Raw genomic sequence first — 17491 nt, forward strand, 5'->3', positions numbered from 1 at the left:
AGAGAGCATCTGGCGAGCGATGTCCTCTGACCGTAAAGCTTTGTGTGGCGGCTGCCTCGGAGGGTCATGGCAGCCCGCTGTATCTTCCTCACGCACACACATGCACGGTCACTGAAGCGGTCACAATAAACACACAACACGCACATCCTGCTGCCTGAAGAAACTTAATGATGTCTTCCTTTAGTTTTTGTTTTTTATGTCCTCTGCAGCCAGTTAAGGTTTTAAGAACCCAAAACCATCTCACTGTAGTTTTACATCTCCTCTCTCAGGCTTCTCTCTGGAGCTCTAGTAACATCAGGTCGGTGAGCCAATCAGAGGAGAGGAGGCTCTGAGCCTCCTCTCTTCTGATTGGCTGAATCTTTTCTGAATGATCAAAATAAAAATATAGCAGATTTTAAGGTAAAACACTCAGAGAAACCAAAGCCTGCAAGGTTTGGATGGTGGGTCCAGGTGGGCGGGGCTTGGTGACTGCTTTGTTGTGACATCACAAAGTTCCAGAAGTCCTGACTGCTCGATTTAAGGCTCAGTTTCTGAATACAGGCTGTGTGCATTTCTCTGTGGACTGAGGCTTTGATACTTTCACAGTATTAATATAGAAGCTAGACCTGATCTATAATCACACTACACATGGACAGACACCTTTAGACTATATGGGATCTTTAAATTCAGTTTTCTATTCTTTGTTGAATGTCAACGAACAGTCTGAACCAGTATGAAACATACATGTGTGTCTGTCAGACTTTGTACCAAAAGCAACATTAACTGATGTAAAAGTGCAACAACCATTGGGGTTTTTTGCATCATTTTTACAAGGTAAAACATGTAGTTGTATTTGTGTGTGTGTGTGTGTGTGTGTGTGTGTGTGTGTGTGTGTGTGTGTGTGTGTGTGTGTGTGTGTTTCCTCTTCAGATACCTACCAGTAACCTTCATTTATAAATCCCCCCTCGCACACAAATCCTAGCTCAGCTCTCCTGAGTGAAAAGATTACAGGGTAGTGATTTCACCTTCTAATTAGGACTTGATCTAACACACACACACCTATACACACTTATACACACATATATACACACCAGGCTGCTTTAGTTACAGTAGGCTGGCTGGAAGCATCTGATAGCCAGGCCTCCAGGGACCCTGACGAGCGGCTACCTGAAATTTAAGCCCCAAAAGAAGCCACTGAGGTAGACACACACATACGCTCTTACACACACAACACACACACACACACAGAGTTTTAGAGCAAGGAAGTGTCCCGGAGGCAGAAGAGTTTCAAAGGCAGGCTCGTGTGTAGGAGTTATGAGTAAAATCGAAACATTTTATTTTAGTAATAATGAGGTTTTTTCCTGCCCCATGAGTGTGGCAGCTACTGGTAATCGATATTATTGTAGTGTGTGTGACTTTGTGCGCACACTTGGTGACTGCACCTCTGAGACGTCCCATCATTATGGAGAAAATGACCGGCTTTCATGTGTAGTGCCTCCCTGAAGAGCTGGGCTTTAAGAGCTCTCCACTGCTCTGTACGCCGCTCCCATATGGCTCAGTCTCTAGCAGGTACAGAACAAAGTGAAAAAGACAGATTTCGAGCTGCAGTTCATCAGGACACACCGGGGGAATTATTTTGTGTGCAAATTTGGCTGGGTTATGAAACAAGTCGTGTCCTCGTTTTTTGAAAATCAAAGACCTGCTGTGACAATCTCAGTGTGGGGACGATCAAAAGGCTTTTATTGTGGAAGTAGTGTTTCCATCCAATCTGATTAACGTGACTTATTTAAAAAAAAAAAAAAAAAAGAAGCTCAGAGAGCGGCTTGACAGCGAATTGCAAAAAGCGATGTGCAGGGTAAACACATTACAGGCCAACCCAGCAAACCACCGACCCGGTTTTATTAACTTGATCAACACGGATCTCACCCCAACCTCACACACAGCCTTGAGTCACTTGAAACACTCGAAAGGCTGCAGAGGCGAAGGGCAGTCATTCAGGAAACAGCCCTTGAAATCAAAACACATGCAAATGGACAAAACGCATGTGCTGCAAATACTCGCAACACACACGACGTAGGGAGAGGAAAATTAAGGTTATTATGGTTCGAAACTCTGACCAAGCGCCCGATAAAAGGATAGGTAAACCCCAAAATCAATACTTCGTTGATTGAGTATTGCATTATATTATATATCACATGAAATGCAAATCAATCGTGTTTTTCAAACTCCTACACTGTAACTCAGTTAAAAATTTCAAGTCTCAAGCCCTAAGCCAAGATTACCCCGGTGACGTCGGTGTGACATCTACAGGCGCAGTAACCGTGGTAACCATGACGATGTGTAATGTGTAAAATTAGTGGAGTTTTTTTGAATTACTTTCTCCTTGCATCACGTTTGACCTTCTCCACTGTAAAAGCAGCAGCGCAGCGTTCCTGTGTGATGAAAGCAGCTCGGTCATGACTCCCGGTATAAAGGCAGCGGCTTTCATTGGAATCCTTTGAATACTTTATAGTGTCTTTGATCAAGGACATCACAGATCAGGTAGACTTTAATAACAATAGCCGGCTATTGTGTGCACTGATGCTCTTCGTAAGGGGGGGATATTTTTAGCTCTGCCTACCATCGTGGCCAGATGGTCGGACAGGTAGTTCGAACAAAAGTTCACGGGGCCGCGTATCAAAGTAATGATACTGATCCGCTCTCACCAAAAAAATAAAAGTTATTATACAAGGTCTTATTCCAGGATGTTATTTTCTGGATTACACCAGCTTAACCTGAACAATTTAAGTGTTTTTTAATACATTCATTTCAAATTTGTGTCAGTGTTTGTTTTGTTTTTGTTTAATGGAGAGATATTTAGACGTGAAAAAAAACTGACTGTGCCTGTTTTTTCTTTTTTTCTCCTCCTGTTTGTTTCAGGACAAGAAGAAATACCTCGACATCATCCACAGCTACATGGAGGTTCACGGCACCGTGCACGGCACCAGCACCGTGCACCTCCCGAGCTACGTTAAGAACCACGGCATACTGAGCGGCCGAGACCTGCAGTTCCTCCTCCGAGAGACCAAGGTGAGTCCGTCCGGCTGTAAATCGTCTCACATGAAGAAAATGACCCTGCAGGGAAATAATAGCGTGAGGGTGTGTGCTTATTACAAAGCTATGAAAGCTATAAACCAACTCCCACGCTTTTCCCTTTGACATTTTTTAAATGACCAAGAGACTGTGGCCCAGCTAACCTGCAGAATATTGAGGACACACTTTTTTTTTTTCACACACCTGGCCTTTTTTCAATGAGCCAAGGTTGTGAAACCTGCTCTAAAAATTGCTGTAATAGTAGCCAGTGGGTGAATCACTTATTTTGAATAGCTGTCGCTGGATAAAGTGAGCAGTATAGAAATAATGGAATTGCTCAGATATTAGGTGAACTGACCTGCTGTAGTTTTTAAACACGTTTGATTGTAAGGCAGGTAAGAGAATAAGAATCTGATTCTTATTTAGATGTTGGAGTGAAAGAATGAGTCTTTATGTGAACAGAGGCCTCATCTGAAAGAGCCTTGAGCCGAGTGGCTGTATTTTCTCTTACTCTGTCCTCAGTCCAGCCATCCACACAAGCACTTCTCCATTCACATCATGACTTGTCCCTTCCTCTCACGCCTCAAACCACTCTCATTCACAAAGACAAGGACTCGGCCTCAGAGTGTGTGCAGCCAGGCTGGGGCTGTACTGTGCGGGGCGAGCGCTCCAGAGGTGGTGACGTATATGAACACGTGTCGGTGGCAGAACACACTTTCACATGTGCTCAGAGTGCGTGGAGCTGTTGAATACAACCGGGCTTTTGTTTTGTGGCAGCAGTGAAAGCTGTGAAGTGAGGAGAGCCACGTTAACCTCAGACTCCTTTAGATATAAATAATGGCTGAAACACATCAGTTTTTACCTCTGGGCTTCCAGTTGGTTGCACACAACACGTTGCACATATGCAGTTTACATGGTAACAGTGGCTGTGTCCTCAATCAGGACAACTGTAATATTTGCATTTATAAAATACACTGCATTGCATTGGATTTTTTGCAGAAATTAGTGCATGTGCCGTGGAAAATATAGCTGATAAATTTCCACACTTGGCAGACAGTAAATGTAAAGCACTGTGTGTAGTATAAGGGGCTGATTTCATCATATCCAGTGAGTCTTTGATTTCAACAAAAGCAGACGTCCCGTTTCTAAACGCCTCGCCCTGACACTAGCTGTAGCCAGCTAGCTAATTAAGCTAACATTAGCTCCAGAGGTTGGTTGAAAAGGGCTGTCTTATATCCAGCTGAATCATTTTAAAAGAAGAATCATTCTCGCCAGTTGACATGGAGCCGTGGACATGCTAACGTCAGAGTAGACAGAGATAGTGTTTAATCCGTTCCTATTTCTTCTTAATCTTTTGTTATCGGAAAGGATGGATGAAGATATTCACACATCCAAGTGTCTTAGGGTGCAGGTGCGTTGGAAAGTGTCACACTCGTACTCCCACGAGAGGATAATTGTCACACAAGATGGTTGGAGCATTGTCTGTTTGAAACACTCCTGACGATGGTCTCCAGAGACCGAAACGTTGAGATGATCAGTACATTGTGATGCTGAGTGAGAGCAGTGTGAAGGATTGTCTTTATTTCAAAGCTGAAGTTCTTGTAAAGGCTAAAGAATGACACCACTCCCAACTGTAGAAATGCAGAGTGTCGCTCTTAGTGCAGCCTCTTGCACACGGCATGACTAGCTCGACAGACCTGCCGTCCCGAGTTACTGTCACAAAGCTGTGATTGGACAGTCGCAGTTGGCAGGAGGGGTTAGCTAAATTACAGGACCTACTTTTCTTCCAAGCTCACAACTTTGGTGAAAACAATGCTTCTTATTCTTATGGAGCTTCCCTTTGCCATCAAGAAATATAATTACAACACCTGACAGCAATGTCTGCTGAAGGTGAAAACTATCATTAGTGCTGGCGTTGAAAGATGAGGTCTGTTTTCGCGTGCTCAGAGGAATAGCTTCGATTTCTGGATCCTCTGAAACCAGATGCTTTCCCGTCAGGAGAGGAGAGGCAGAGAGAGGAGAGAGACATCAGACGAGAGCTGGGGCAGGGAAGAAATCCATAGATCATGATTCTGAGAGTTGTAGAAAAAAATGGATAAAAATTTAAACCCCTTTCGTATCAAAAAGATTCTGAGCGTCGCTTTAGCCATGAGGCAGTTCTTCACTGGCAAATCCAGTTCTGTTCTGAGCAGATAAAACCAAGAACCTAGAGATGTTACAGGCATCGAGACAGAGAAAATCAAAGGTGTTTTCTGCAATGAGGCAGATCATTAAAGTGGTTGAAAGACTTAAAGGAAACAGCTCTCAAAAATTGGTGCTAGACAGAGTTGCACGAAGAACTGAAGAGTTTCTGGTTTAGCTGGATTCTGTGTTATATGAGCAGGTTCACTCAGACGGGAGTTTGGGTTAGGTCTAAACTTCCATATGTTCTTGTAGGATGTGGTTGTTAGTGGAAACCCCCCGTAGAGGAATGACCCATTAAAACCCGCAAAACCCCACATGCTTTAGCTGCATTGTTGTTTAAGAGCTTACAAGGAAAGCAGGAGGCGTGGTGCGCAGTTTTCCTCGTGCTGCTTTAACAACAGATTTACTGTTACCTACAAACAGACGGCCGGAGCTAATTGGCCTCGTGGGGTTTAACTATCTGGAGTGTACTGTTAAAAAAAAAAAAAAACTCCAGTGAGGAATAATAAGTTGCCGTTGACGTCTGACGTTTGATTTTGTCTCCATCAGAAGTTCCCCAAATAAACTCTGACATGTTGTGCTGCATCAGGGGAATAGTGTCGATGATCAAACCGCCGAAGTGCAGCAGAGACTTACTTAGGTTTTTGATTTTTCTTACTTTGCTTCGCCTCCACCTCACATGACTGTCTAACTCTGCTTGTTTAATTGCCTTCTTACTGCCTGCCTCTGGTTCGTCTTCCACTTTTCTTGCTGTTTCTCTCACTCCTCCACACACCTACTACATTATATATTTATCCATAGGTTTGTATGTAAGACAAGGAATAAGTCCTGATTCAGTTTTTCGTCTTCTTTCCTGCTCAGTAGACGACCAACACATCCCATGGCAGGTGCTGGAATTAGATACCAAGAACAAACAGCCTAATTATCTCAGTGAGTCATTAAACTCAGCAACTGCCACGGAGATACGAGACTCCAAACATTATGTAATGAGGCTCATGAGTGAGCTATTCTCCTTTGCATGACAACTACATAAACTTAGATATCAACGGCAGTCAAAGATACTTTACATGACATTAAATAAGTGGAAACAATACAAGCACAGATATTTTATTGTTGTGGATGTTTGGAGATAAGACTTCCAGATGTTGGGGGCAGTTACGGAGAAGACTCTCGTGGTCAGTGGGGGCAGGAGGGGGGGTGTCAGAGGCAGAATGGATGGACTGGAGTTTATTGAGGTACTCTGGAGGATGTGTGGTTAAGAATACTGTCACAGTGATGGAGACTGGATGTGATGAAGGTGTGCGTCAGTGTTTGAGCTGCAGAGAAGGAGAGAGGGAAGAGGCAGGGAAACGGCACTTCAAGTATTTTGTGTGAGATCTGTGTGATATTCATGTTGTGTACTTTTGTGGAGGACACATACTGAACATACTGAGAGAGGTGGAGGAGATGTCGTCAGCGAGGCTGAAGTTGTATGTGGTCAGATTTGTCAGAGTTAAGAAAGATTTTAATCGCTTCTCTTGACCGGATCGGGCACACGCTGATGTGTTCATATCTAGTGCATTTATCACTGTTACCTGCCTGCATGAGAAAGAGTTTTCCATTTCCTCACACACACACACACACACACACACAGAGGTGGAGATGCTTATCTAACTGACATTACCTTTCCTCGGCGAGGTTTAGGAGTCTGGCTCCGGCTTTGTGAGCCCTGCAGGAGCAGCTGCTTCTCCCAAACGTCTTGGCACAGAAACATTTAGTGAAGGAAGAAAACTGCAGAACTTAATCTAAGTAACGAAGTACATTTACTTAAGTTTACAGTTAACTTTTTTTCAGGCTACTTTATATTTCTGCTAAACTGTATTTCGAGGAGACTATTGCACTTTTTAGTCACTTTTATTTTACATACATAACATAGTTTTATAGACCTCTGCATACCCACAGAGGTTTCACGGTCATCATGTACTCATGAGACTGATAGAATGAAAGTTGTAAAGATAATAATTTTCGTGCACAAATTATTATCTTGTGCACAAAAAACTAAAATAAAAAAAATCTTTCCAGGACCTTGGGGGCTTTAAAATTTAACACCCTGAACGAGGCGACTTTGCATAATGAATATTTTTACTTTTGCTGGTAATTAAAGCTGCAACAAAAATGATAATGATAATAATTGGCAACGTTTTTGCTCATCATTCCAGACATTTTCTTATTCAGAAAAAATACCAAACATTCTTAAATGTTTATACCGTTAATAACACAAAACAAACAAATTGGAGACATTATGTCCATTTTTATCAACAACTAAACAATTAATCAAAAAGATAATCTGATTAATTGATAAAGAAAATACTCGTTAGTTGCAGCGCTACAGGTAAAACTTACTGTACGCACTTTTCTTTAAGGAGAATTTTAAATACAAGACATTTACTTAAGTAAATGAAGAGTTCTTCTAATGAAAATTTCAATGCTTGAATTTTATAATCAGAGTGAAGAGGAACTTTACTGCACATTTGAGACACTTGTTAATCCTGCTGTTAATTATTGTGCTCTAGTATTTCATCCTTCCTCCTGGGTGTTATTGCACTTGGCTGTTGGCAGGATTTATATTTACACCACAGAGTTACAAATCAATAGAACAGCAGCTCTGATCGGCAGCACTGTGTCTTAAAAGCAGGATGTCCTTGTACATGTACAGGAACATGAATATGCAAATCTATTTTAATGCTTTCAGGCAAAGACCACGATTGTTATTGATTTCTGCTTTTATATCTATAATTCATTACTCCCTTTGAGTCCTTCAGTGTCTCCTCTCCTCGCCCCCTCCCCTCCTCTCTCCCTATAAATAGTGGTCAACTGTTTGTCAGCAGTGAGGACACACACACACACACACACATACATATATATATATATATATATATATATATATATATATATATATATATATAGATGAAGTGTGCTTTGCTGCCACCTGCTGGCGGAAGTCTGTAGTTAAACACTTCAGTTTCACTCACATAGGAGGTAAAAGAACATAATTCGAGTGTGTACAGACACACTTCATGGTACATCACTGCACTGTGTGTTAAAGGATCATTGTTCATCTATCAGACTCTTTGTATCTTTGCTCCTTTGGACAGATACACTCACAGACTTACTCCACTCCCTCGACTAATTAAAGACCCTCGTACAGGTTTCTCCCACCACCTCTCTGTTTCTCACACTCTTCCTCTGGCTGCAACTCCCACGCAGTTATATTGGCTCCTCCCATCAGGAGGAGAGATGTTATTAGAGTCTCCTCCCGTTCTCTATATGTACAGTACTTACTTTAAAGTATATTGGTGTGACTCTGCCTGTGTTTAAGTGTGCAGTGTACAGACAGTACGCTGGACCAAACTGTTCACATTTAAATTCAGGTTAAAGACTTTTCACCTATATTCTTCACCCAGCTTCACATTTTTAAATCTTTTAAAACTAGTAAGTAATGAAATATGGTAGTAGTCTAGTTTTCTATAGTACTGTTAAGGGATGAGCCTGAGAGTCAAGCAAAGCAGGGGGAGATGTGATGAGTGGGGCAGCCAGGCAGAGCGAGTCCAGGAGTGGGTCTGAGGCAGGAGTCGTGTCAGGGCGATGTGCAGCTGAAGCCCAGTATTTGTAGCAGGACTGTTTGGAGATGGTTTGCAGTCCCAATCCTGTAATGAAGAATTAGTAAGTTTTTTTTCTAGATTAGTAGTAGTAAAAAAGTAGTAGTTTTAGTAGTAATAAAGTAGTAATAAAGTAGTAGTTTTAGTAGTAAAAAAGTAGTTTTAGTAGTAATAAAGTAGTAATAAAGTAGTAGTTTTAGTAGTAAAAAAGTAGTTTTAGTAGTAAAAAAGTAGTTTTAGTAGTAAAAAAAAGTAGTAAAAAGGTAGTAGTAGTAGTAGTAAAAAAGTAGTAGTTTTAGTAGTAATAAAGTAGTAATAAATTAGTAGTTGTAGTAGTTTTAGTAGTAATTAAGTAGTAAAAAAGTAGTATTTTTAGTAGTAAAAAAGTAGTAAAAAGGTAGTAGTAGTATTAAAAAAGTAGTAGTTTTTTTACTACAAAAAACCCACCTTTTTACGACTGCTTTAGTAGTAAAAAGGTGTTTTTTGTAGTAAAAAAGGAGCTGTTTTTTCCTAGATTAGTAGAAGTAGTACTACTAATCTAGACAACGGTTGTTTTTCTAATCATCATGTGGCTGCTGAGGTACAGTGTGTTTCCATCTGCAAAAATAACAGGCGTGGGAGGAATAAACGTCACAGCAGCGTCTTCCTGTTATTCTCCTTGTTTTATAAAGAGAAAGTGCTGCCTCCACTGTATTTAGTGTTGATAGGACGGGAGGTTTGTTTCAACACGGTCCAACTGCTGCTATCAGGACAGATGAATTGTTCAGACTTACATCAGCGGGAGTGTGGTCTTTTAGCTAACACTGATTTTCTCTCTGCTGCAGCTGTTTGTGGGTCTGTCCTTCCCCTACGAGGGTCCCGCCCCCCTGGAGGCCATCGCCAACGGCTGCGCCTTCCTCAACCCTAAGTTCAACCCTCCAAAGAGCAGCAAGAACACCGACTTCTTCAAGGGCAAACCAACTCTGAGAGAGGTGGGAGGAAGAGGGAGGGTGCACGCTGATGTTTTTACTCTGCAGACTCTTTAGCTCATGATACGACTTCTCAAAAGGTGTGTTTGTTTGTTTACCTCTGTTTTCCTGTCTGCAGCTCACCTCTCAACATCCGTATGCTGAGGTGTACATCGGTCAGCCCCACGTGTGGACGGTGGATATCGATAACTCTGCCGAGGTGGAGAGGGCCATCCGCTCAATCCTCAGCCAGAAGGTAAACACAGGAAAAGGATTTCTCCTCTAATGAAATGTCCGTGTGGATACGTACAATTCTCTGGGTTCAGTCTGTGAAGAAAGTTTAAAATAAACAAAATCAAACTATCAGCTGCAATTTCTGTTCTAAATTCTTGTTTTATATCCTTACATCAGGACTCTACACAACAATAATGCAAATTATGTCTGCAACTAATGATTATGTACATCATTGATTAGTCTGATGATCATTTTCTCAATCAGTCAGTTAGTCTATATTAATATATCAGAAAATAGTTAATACATGATGTAAATCTTTGTAAAAATAGATAAAATTCTAACAATAACAGGACTCATTAAATGATTCATGTTGGCGGTACATGAAATCAATTCATCCAGCAGATCATAGTCACATTGGTTCATATATGCATTAGTATTATTATTATTATTATGCATATTCTTAGTTGACAGCATTTTTTCACACATGCCTAAAACTTTTGCACAGTAATGTGAATGTATATATATATATAAACATACACTGCTAATGACCATCCTCACTATTGATGAATCTGACAGTTACTTTCTCAGTTGATCAGTTTATCTGTGAAAGCAGCACAGAAATGTGAGTGATTTCTTAAAAAGATGATTCAGTTTCCTGTCACATCTGTAAAAGAAAAGCAACACATCCTCATAATGGAGAACTTGGAAGAAAGATGTAAATATGTTTGATTATTAGAGCTGGAAATCCTCGTGGCCAAAAACAATGTTTGGATGGAAGCCTGCCCAGAGACAGAGGATGATTGAAAGCACAGGGGGGAAAAGAAAGAGATCCTATTCCGTCTTCCATGCATATTTAAAGGCCACTCACCAGACCTCGTGTTGTGTGTCGTGCTCCGCCGAGCGGGTCCGAACAACGGCTGCGTTCACTGGACAAGCCTGCCGAGCCTCATATGCTTTGTGATCCGTGGCGAGCTGCGGCATACCAGGCTCCGGCTTGGCTCGCACGCCATCCCCCCTCCTCCTCCTCCTGCTCCTCCTCCTGCTCCTGATCTTCACAGAGAGAGAGAGAGAGAGAGAAAGCAGCGTGAAACAAAGATTTCAGTTGTTGGTTTGCGCAGTTTGAAGTTTTCCCTTTTGAAATCAGAGTGTGTGGAGGTCGACGGGCTCGAAAGACAGTGGTTCAAAGAGCAGACAGAAGGCTAATATTTCACCAGGCTGAGCTCTGAATACACACACACACACACACACACACACACACAGGCTCTGTCCAGTGGTTTGGTGGTTGTGTGACGAGTCTGTGTTCTGTGTCTGATCAGATCGAGCCCTACCTGCCCTATGAGTTCACCTGTGAGGGGATGCTGCAGAGAGTCAACGCCTTCATTGAGAACCAGGTACAACCTCCTCATCATCATCATCGCCGTCCTCTCAGTGACAAAGCAGGCTGGGAACTTGCTGTGATTAAAGCTGAAAAAAAAACATCCAGATCTCAGAGGGTTTTCTCGGACACATTATGACTTTAACTCATCACTGTGGAGCAGTTACACATCTGATCTCAGCTGCTCTCGCACTTGTATAGATCAATAACTGTCGACACATTGAAGATATGTTCTAATACATTTCTGCAAAGGCCCTGTAATAAAATGTCACTTTTTCTAAAATAAAAAGAGCTTCAGTTTGTAATGAATATACAAGTCAGAAATCACATCAGAACAACTTTCAAAATAGAGTCAATAAACATGTCAGAATACATAATAATTAAGATAAAAATATAAAGAATACTAGATGATGGTGGGAGGACTTGAATCAAAGTAAACATCAGCGTCTTTATTATGTTTAGCTGTTAATATTCCCAAAACGCATGAAAATTCAGTTATTATAAAATAAGTGTTTAAATAACATCAAGTGTCTTAATGACATTTTTCTTTATTAATAAATCATATTGAAGTTTGAGGTATTTTATATGTATTTGATTTTTTAATTACCTGCATCGCACCAGATGGAAAGACGTTTGTTCATACAAACCGTTGCTCTCCTCTGTGTTGGACGTGCTGCCGTTGTGTGACTTCCTGTTTCCTGTGTCGTCAGGACTTCTGCCACGGTCAGGTGATGTGGCCTCCTCTCAGCGCTCTGCAGGTGAAGCTGGCCGAGCCCGGGCGCTCCTGCAAGCAGGTGTGTCAGGAGGAGCAGCTCATCTGTGAACCCTCCTTCTTCCAACACCTCAACAAGGACAGGGACCTGGCCAGGTGAGAGAGAAACACACACACACACACACACACTCACTCTCTCTTTTTAAAGGTGTCCATCAGGTGGCAGCACAGGTTTGAGTTTCTGTGAGCAGTTGGTCAGCTGTGTTTAGATGAGCTGCAGTATCTCTTTGTCGCCACTAGAGGGCCCCGTTTGTTTACTGGAGTAAATCACGGCTGATGCTGAAGAACATCACTTCAGCTGGTGAGTGTGTGTGTGTGTGTGTGTTCAGCTCCTCTGTCTCTCTGCGTCCCATCTCTCAGGTTTGGCGTGGACTGTCAGACGGTGGAGTCGAGCGCCGACACGGTGGTCCCGGCCTACAGCGACACTCGCCACCACTGCATCTTCCAGTCCGACCTGCTGCTGTTCAGCTGCGCCGGCGCCCACCAGTCGCTGCGACGCATCTGCCCCTGCCGTGACTACATGAAGGGCCAGGTGGCGCTGTGCAAAGACTGCCTATAGCACCCACACGCCGGCTGACGGGAGCGGGTGGGGCGTGGACACAGATCTGGGCGACGTTTTTGGGGGCGTGTCTGGATCGGGGTTAAACGAAGTCGGAGCAGCTTAAAAAGTGTCTGTGTGTGTGTGTGTGTGTGTGTGTGTGTGTGTTTGAGAGACATAGACACACACTCCAGGGCGTCACGTTCATGCAGCTGGCAAACACACACACATACTCACCGGACTCCTTTGTGGGCAGACAAACATCTTCATATTTATTGTTTTCCTTCGACTGCTGGAAGTGAAGCAGCCGTCACCCCTCAGACTCACCACGGGGGGCGCCACAGGTCCTGGAAGATGTGTTACAATTACTTGAATCAACAACAAAAAAAAGGGAGTGAAAGCAGCAGATGAGCTCTTTGGCAAGACTGCACATATCACTGACTGGCTGCCTGTTTGTCTCCAGGTTCACCAGAGCAGCAAGGGACCAAGGAGACTCAAACGCCCCCTTCCTCTTGATTGACAGCCGCCCCGTCCCTGCCCCCGCCCCACACCCTCCACCCACCTCCCCTACTCGAATCTGAAACCGTTCATTCTTTAGGTAGGTTTACACTGGACTGACATGCCTGAGGGCCCACATCCCCACCACACACACACACACACACACACACACACACACACACACACACACACACACACACAGAGGGGAGGGGGGCCTAACAGATGGTGGCTAAAGAAGAAACCAGTTTTACACTGTAACCAACTCGTTCCTCTCCTCTGGACAGACGTCATGAGAGCGGACCTGTAACATAGATATCTAGATTTTTATTCTGGAAGTTTTATCATTTCCTGACACGTACTCCAGACGTAAAAGCAAGACTTCATTCCTCCTTAACGCAGCACAGTCCAGTCGTGGATGAGTCACCGGTTCCTTGATTTTCATACGTTTCAGTTGCACACTTGTTCTTTAAACGGGACGTTTTATTTAAAAAGTTGTAAAGGATTGAGTGTGTGTTTCTTTAAAATAATAAAAATAAAAAAGGCCAGTAGGGAAATCAGACAGCCGGTACGACGAGGGTCATTCTCTGTAGCTAAAGCTGTCATGTGCGGAGTCGCCATGTCGTAGGATGTCGTGACGTTGTGTCGTAGATGATAAGCTGTCGTCGTCAGTAGCAGTGGAAACACCCGGCGCGGGCGAGGAAGCCTTAACAAGAAGTCGTTTTCCCAAAGACTCCACAGCCTGCAGCGAGACAGGAAAACCTTCCATCACGTAGACAAATGTTAGAAAACACAGAGCCGCACTCATCTCACATCTGCCAGACAACAGCTGTAAATCCTCTCAAGCGAAACTGTAAGCAACAACAACAAAAAAGAAAATGCCAACAACGCGTTCCCTGCAAAACGCACAACCTCGCATCTCCTCGTTTTCCTTTGGATAATCGTTAGGATTTTAATTTGCCTGCAGATTTGCGAAGAAAAATAAAAAAAACATTAAGAGAAAAGTTTAAAATTTATAGTTCTTTGTGGTGAATGGAAAAAAATGCACTACGTTTGTCTATTTGCAGAGGTTTAACAAGATATTAGTAACACTGTATATTGTTCATATGGGTTTCTTTTTTATTTATTTTGTATACAGATCTTTATCTCTGTTTTGCTGGAAATCTGTTTTTTTATTTATAGGAGGGTGTCTCTTTTTTTTTTTTTCCTTTTTATAGATTTTTATTTATGGAGAGTAATTTAAAAAAAACAAAAACAAACAAAAAAAAGCGTGCTTATCTAAAAGTGTATGACTGAGCGAGGAGGGCTTTGTCTGCTTCTGTTCATCTTCCAGAAGTGATGTGAAGAAACGTCACATGTAGAAACATTAGAGGGGAAATAAGAGTTTAAAATAATTGTTGTTTTTAAATTAATAAGTGATTTAAAAACATTTATCATTTGGTTTCCAACATAGATTTTATAAATCGTTGCTGCGTATTTTAACTGCAGAAGAAGAATCTTAATAGTCAAATACAAATCCATGTTTTTAATTTTGTCTTCCTCCTCTCGTCACTGTCTCCTGAAGCTGGACAGAAGTGGACAAATGTGCCTCGTTTTATTGTGAAAGTCTCATACACTTTGTGCTTTGATTTCCAATCTCAGTTTTTCAGTTTGCGCACGAGTAAATTCAGACTGAACGGCACCGTCCAAGCTCCCACCTCTTACTTCCTCACTGTGTCAGCTCAGACTGTTTCCTCTTGGTTTTTTTTTTTTGTGTTTTAAAAAACTTTTTCTTAAAAATAAAAACAGGTCAGTGATCTGCCGCCAAGTTAGTGTTTCAAAGAACATGATGTGCCTTTTCATGGTTCAGTTTCGGTCTGCTGTGGTGTGTCGGGTCGCTTCAACCTGAGAACACACTCACGATACAGCCAACCTCATCACTACAGAGCTGATGGATCCTTTCCTAAAAAAAATCACTTTTATTGTTCAGATGAATTCAAATTGTTTTAACTTTATTTTTTCTTACTGTAATTTAATGCACATTTTATATACTTGTTAAATGAGCAAATAGAATCTGTCCAAACCTAATTTATGAAGAACCGATTGGCCTTTCACTGTTAACCATCTAACTATTAGTGAATTATAAGAAAAGGATAATATCAGTTTTAATGTTTTCCATGCATTTTTAAAATCCCTATCAGTGGATTTATATGTTTTATAGGAACTTAATTCCCCATTTCCAGCAATAACAGGATTTCCGAAACATCCATGTAAACACAAACATTGGCGTCCTGTGTTTTAAACTGTATAAACTCATGTTTTGGTGTAATCAGATTAATGCAACACATTAAATAAGTTTTCTGATTGTTTTGCCTTGAACTGATTACACACGGCAGCGTGTTCTCTCGCTTTCGGTTTCAGATTCGCGCAAAGTGCTGAAACAGGAAGACAGAAGCGACGCTGGTGTTGTCTTTTCATTTAAAGAAAGGATTCGGTGTCAGAGTCACAGTCAACAGCGATTCTTCACTTCAAATATTTATGTTTTAGTAAAAAGTGAGACACAGCTTCATTTAAAAAGACCAGTGACGTATCAGATCAGTTAAACCTGTTGTGTTGCAGCTAAAAGCCTTATTTCCTCTCTGTCAGTCAGGCTTATACAAAGCATCTACTCGTCTTTGTTGACCTCAGCATCGAATGTCTCCATTGTAAAAGAAAAGAAAAAAAAAACAACCTGTTCCTTACAGTCAAACATGCAACAGTTTTTGTTTTCTCAAGCTGTCAGTGTCTGAAACAGCAGAGTGGTTTTGTTGACGATTGTGGTCCAAGCAGTGAGAAGTGAATAACATTGACATTATTATTATTGTTTTTGTTTTTTCATTTTGTTTTCACAGTCCTTGATGAGTAAGAGGGATATAACTTTATTTTTAAATAAACCTTTTTTCTGTGACAAAAAGACTCTGTCTCTGGTTTTACACTTTGTTTTACATCACAGCAATATAGATCCAGTATTTACACGGGCACAGAAGTACAGTCAGCACGGGTCAGAGAGCAGCTCAAGTCCCACAGTTTGTCAGTGTGTGTTTGTTTACACATGTCCAACTTGTCTGTATATTAAAGTCATACAAAACTGAGCTGACGGAGTTACATCTGTGCCTCAACTCCAAGCATTATGAGCACAAGAACACGTTATTGATTAATCGATAATAAACATCATCATCAGTTTCCAAAAATCAAAACAAAAACAAAACATTTTCCTCAGATTCTTGACACAGATGTGACTCCGTTCACATCTGGGTCTCACAACCTATAAATACCACTTTTGTATTCAAATCCAAATCCAAAAACAGCACTGTCACATATTTGTTGATCATATAAACTAGTCTCACAGCACACTGTACATTCAGTTACAGGAAAACACATGAAAAAATGAGAACCACCCCCTCCCAGTAATCTGTGACAATCAAAGTCCTGAAGCTGAATTGATCGTGAACTTTAGTCAATAACAGCTTCCTGCTGTTCAAATCTATATTTCAAGGGAAAAAGAGGAACATGGAGGACCAAAGGTGCTAATTTTTGTGAATTTCATTTGCTGTTTGGCAGCAAACTGGATCCTACATTTCCCACAATGCAACTTAGCAGTGTGTTTCATTGGATTAGATCTTTTATCAGATGTTCCCTGCCTGTTTAATGCTGTGTCCCCACAATGCATCTGCATGTTCTTGCAGATCTCAAGATAACTCTGATGATACGATCAGGGTTATTTTCTCAGAAAACTCCCCCAGAGCCACAGAGCACATTACACAAGTGTTTTCACAGATTTAATATTGGTCTCCATGACAGGTAAAATGGACGTTTCTGTACAAAATCAATGCCTGCTTTGAAATTGTGAACTTTACAGATGATTTTTGAAGGGTTAGTACATGCAAAACCACAATGGTATTGTATGTTTTATATATATATATTGGAGCATAAAATTACCATGTGTTTAAGGGCATCTATGTGCAAGACAATTTCTGGCTCAAAGGAGAAACCTAGGTTTAATATCACGCAAGCATTGGCTGAGATTGGGCATTTCTTTGTAAAATATCTTGGCAGAATTGCAATGTGTTTAATGACTAATTTAATAACACTATGAACCCACTGTCTAGGATGGTCATAAGATGGGAAGTTGAGTTAAATTGTGCTGGACAAGAGATCCATTTAAAACACTGTGTGCGGAAAATTTGCCTGCATTTGCAAACTGCAGTACAATGCTGCAATGTAATGCTGAGGCATTGT

The 17491-nt window shown here is 41.5% G+C and overlaps 1 protein-coding gene across 2 annotated transcripts in view; it reads left to right on the top strand.

The window, feature by feature from the left end:
* The window catches only part of mgat5 (alpha-1,6-mannosylglycoprotein 6-beta-N-acetylglucosaminyltransferase), a 79821-nt gene extending 63653 nt beyond the window's left edge, over positions 1-16168 (top strand). For both annotated transcript variants that reach the window (XM_023395384.2, XM_023395383.2), the window contains 6 exons: positions 2899-3048; positions 9698-9844; positions 9960-10076; positions 11371-11445; positions 12140-12297; positions 12562-16168. In XM_023395384.2, coding sequence (XP_023251152.1) covers positions 2899-3048; positions 9698-9844; positions 9960-10076; positions 11371-11445; positions 12140-12297; positions 12562-12760 — 846 coding nt within the window. In that variant the 3' untranslated portion in view covers positions 12761-16168. The remainder of the gene's footprint in view (positions 1-2898; positions 3049-9697; positions 9845-9959; positions 10077-11370; positions 11446-12139; positions 12298-12561) is intronic.
* Positions 16169-17491: the final 1323 nt, after the last annotated feature.

The sequence above is a fragment of the Seriola lalandi genome, unplaced genomic scaffold (genome assembly GCF_002814215.2).
Source record: "Seriola lalandi dorsalis isolate HSWRI2012SDOR001 ecotype SW California unplaced genomic scaffold, Sedor1 jcf7180002054962, whole genome shotgun sequence".
In the NCBI taxonomy this organism is placed as follows: domain Eukaryota; kingdom Metazoa; phylum Chordata; class Actinopteri; order Carangiformes; family Carangidae; genus Seriola; species Seriola lalandi.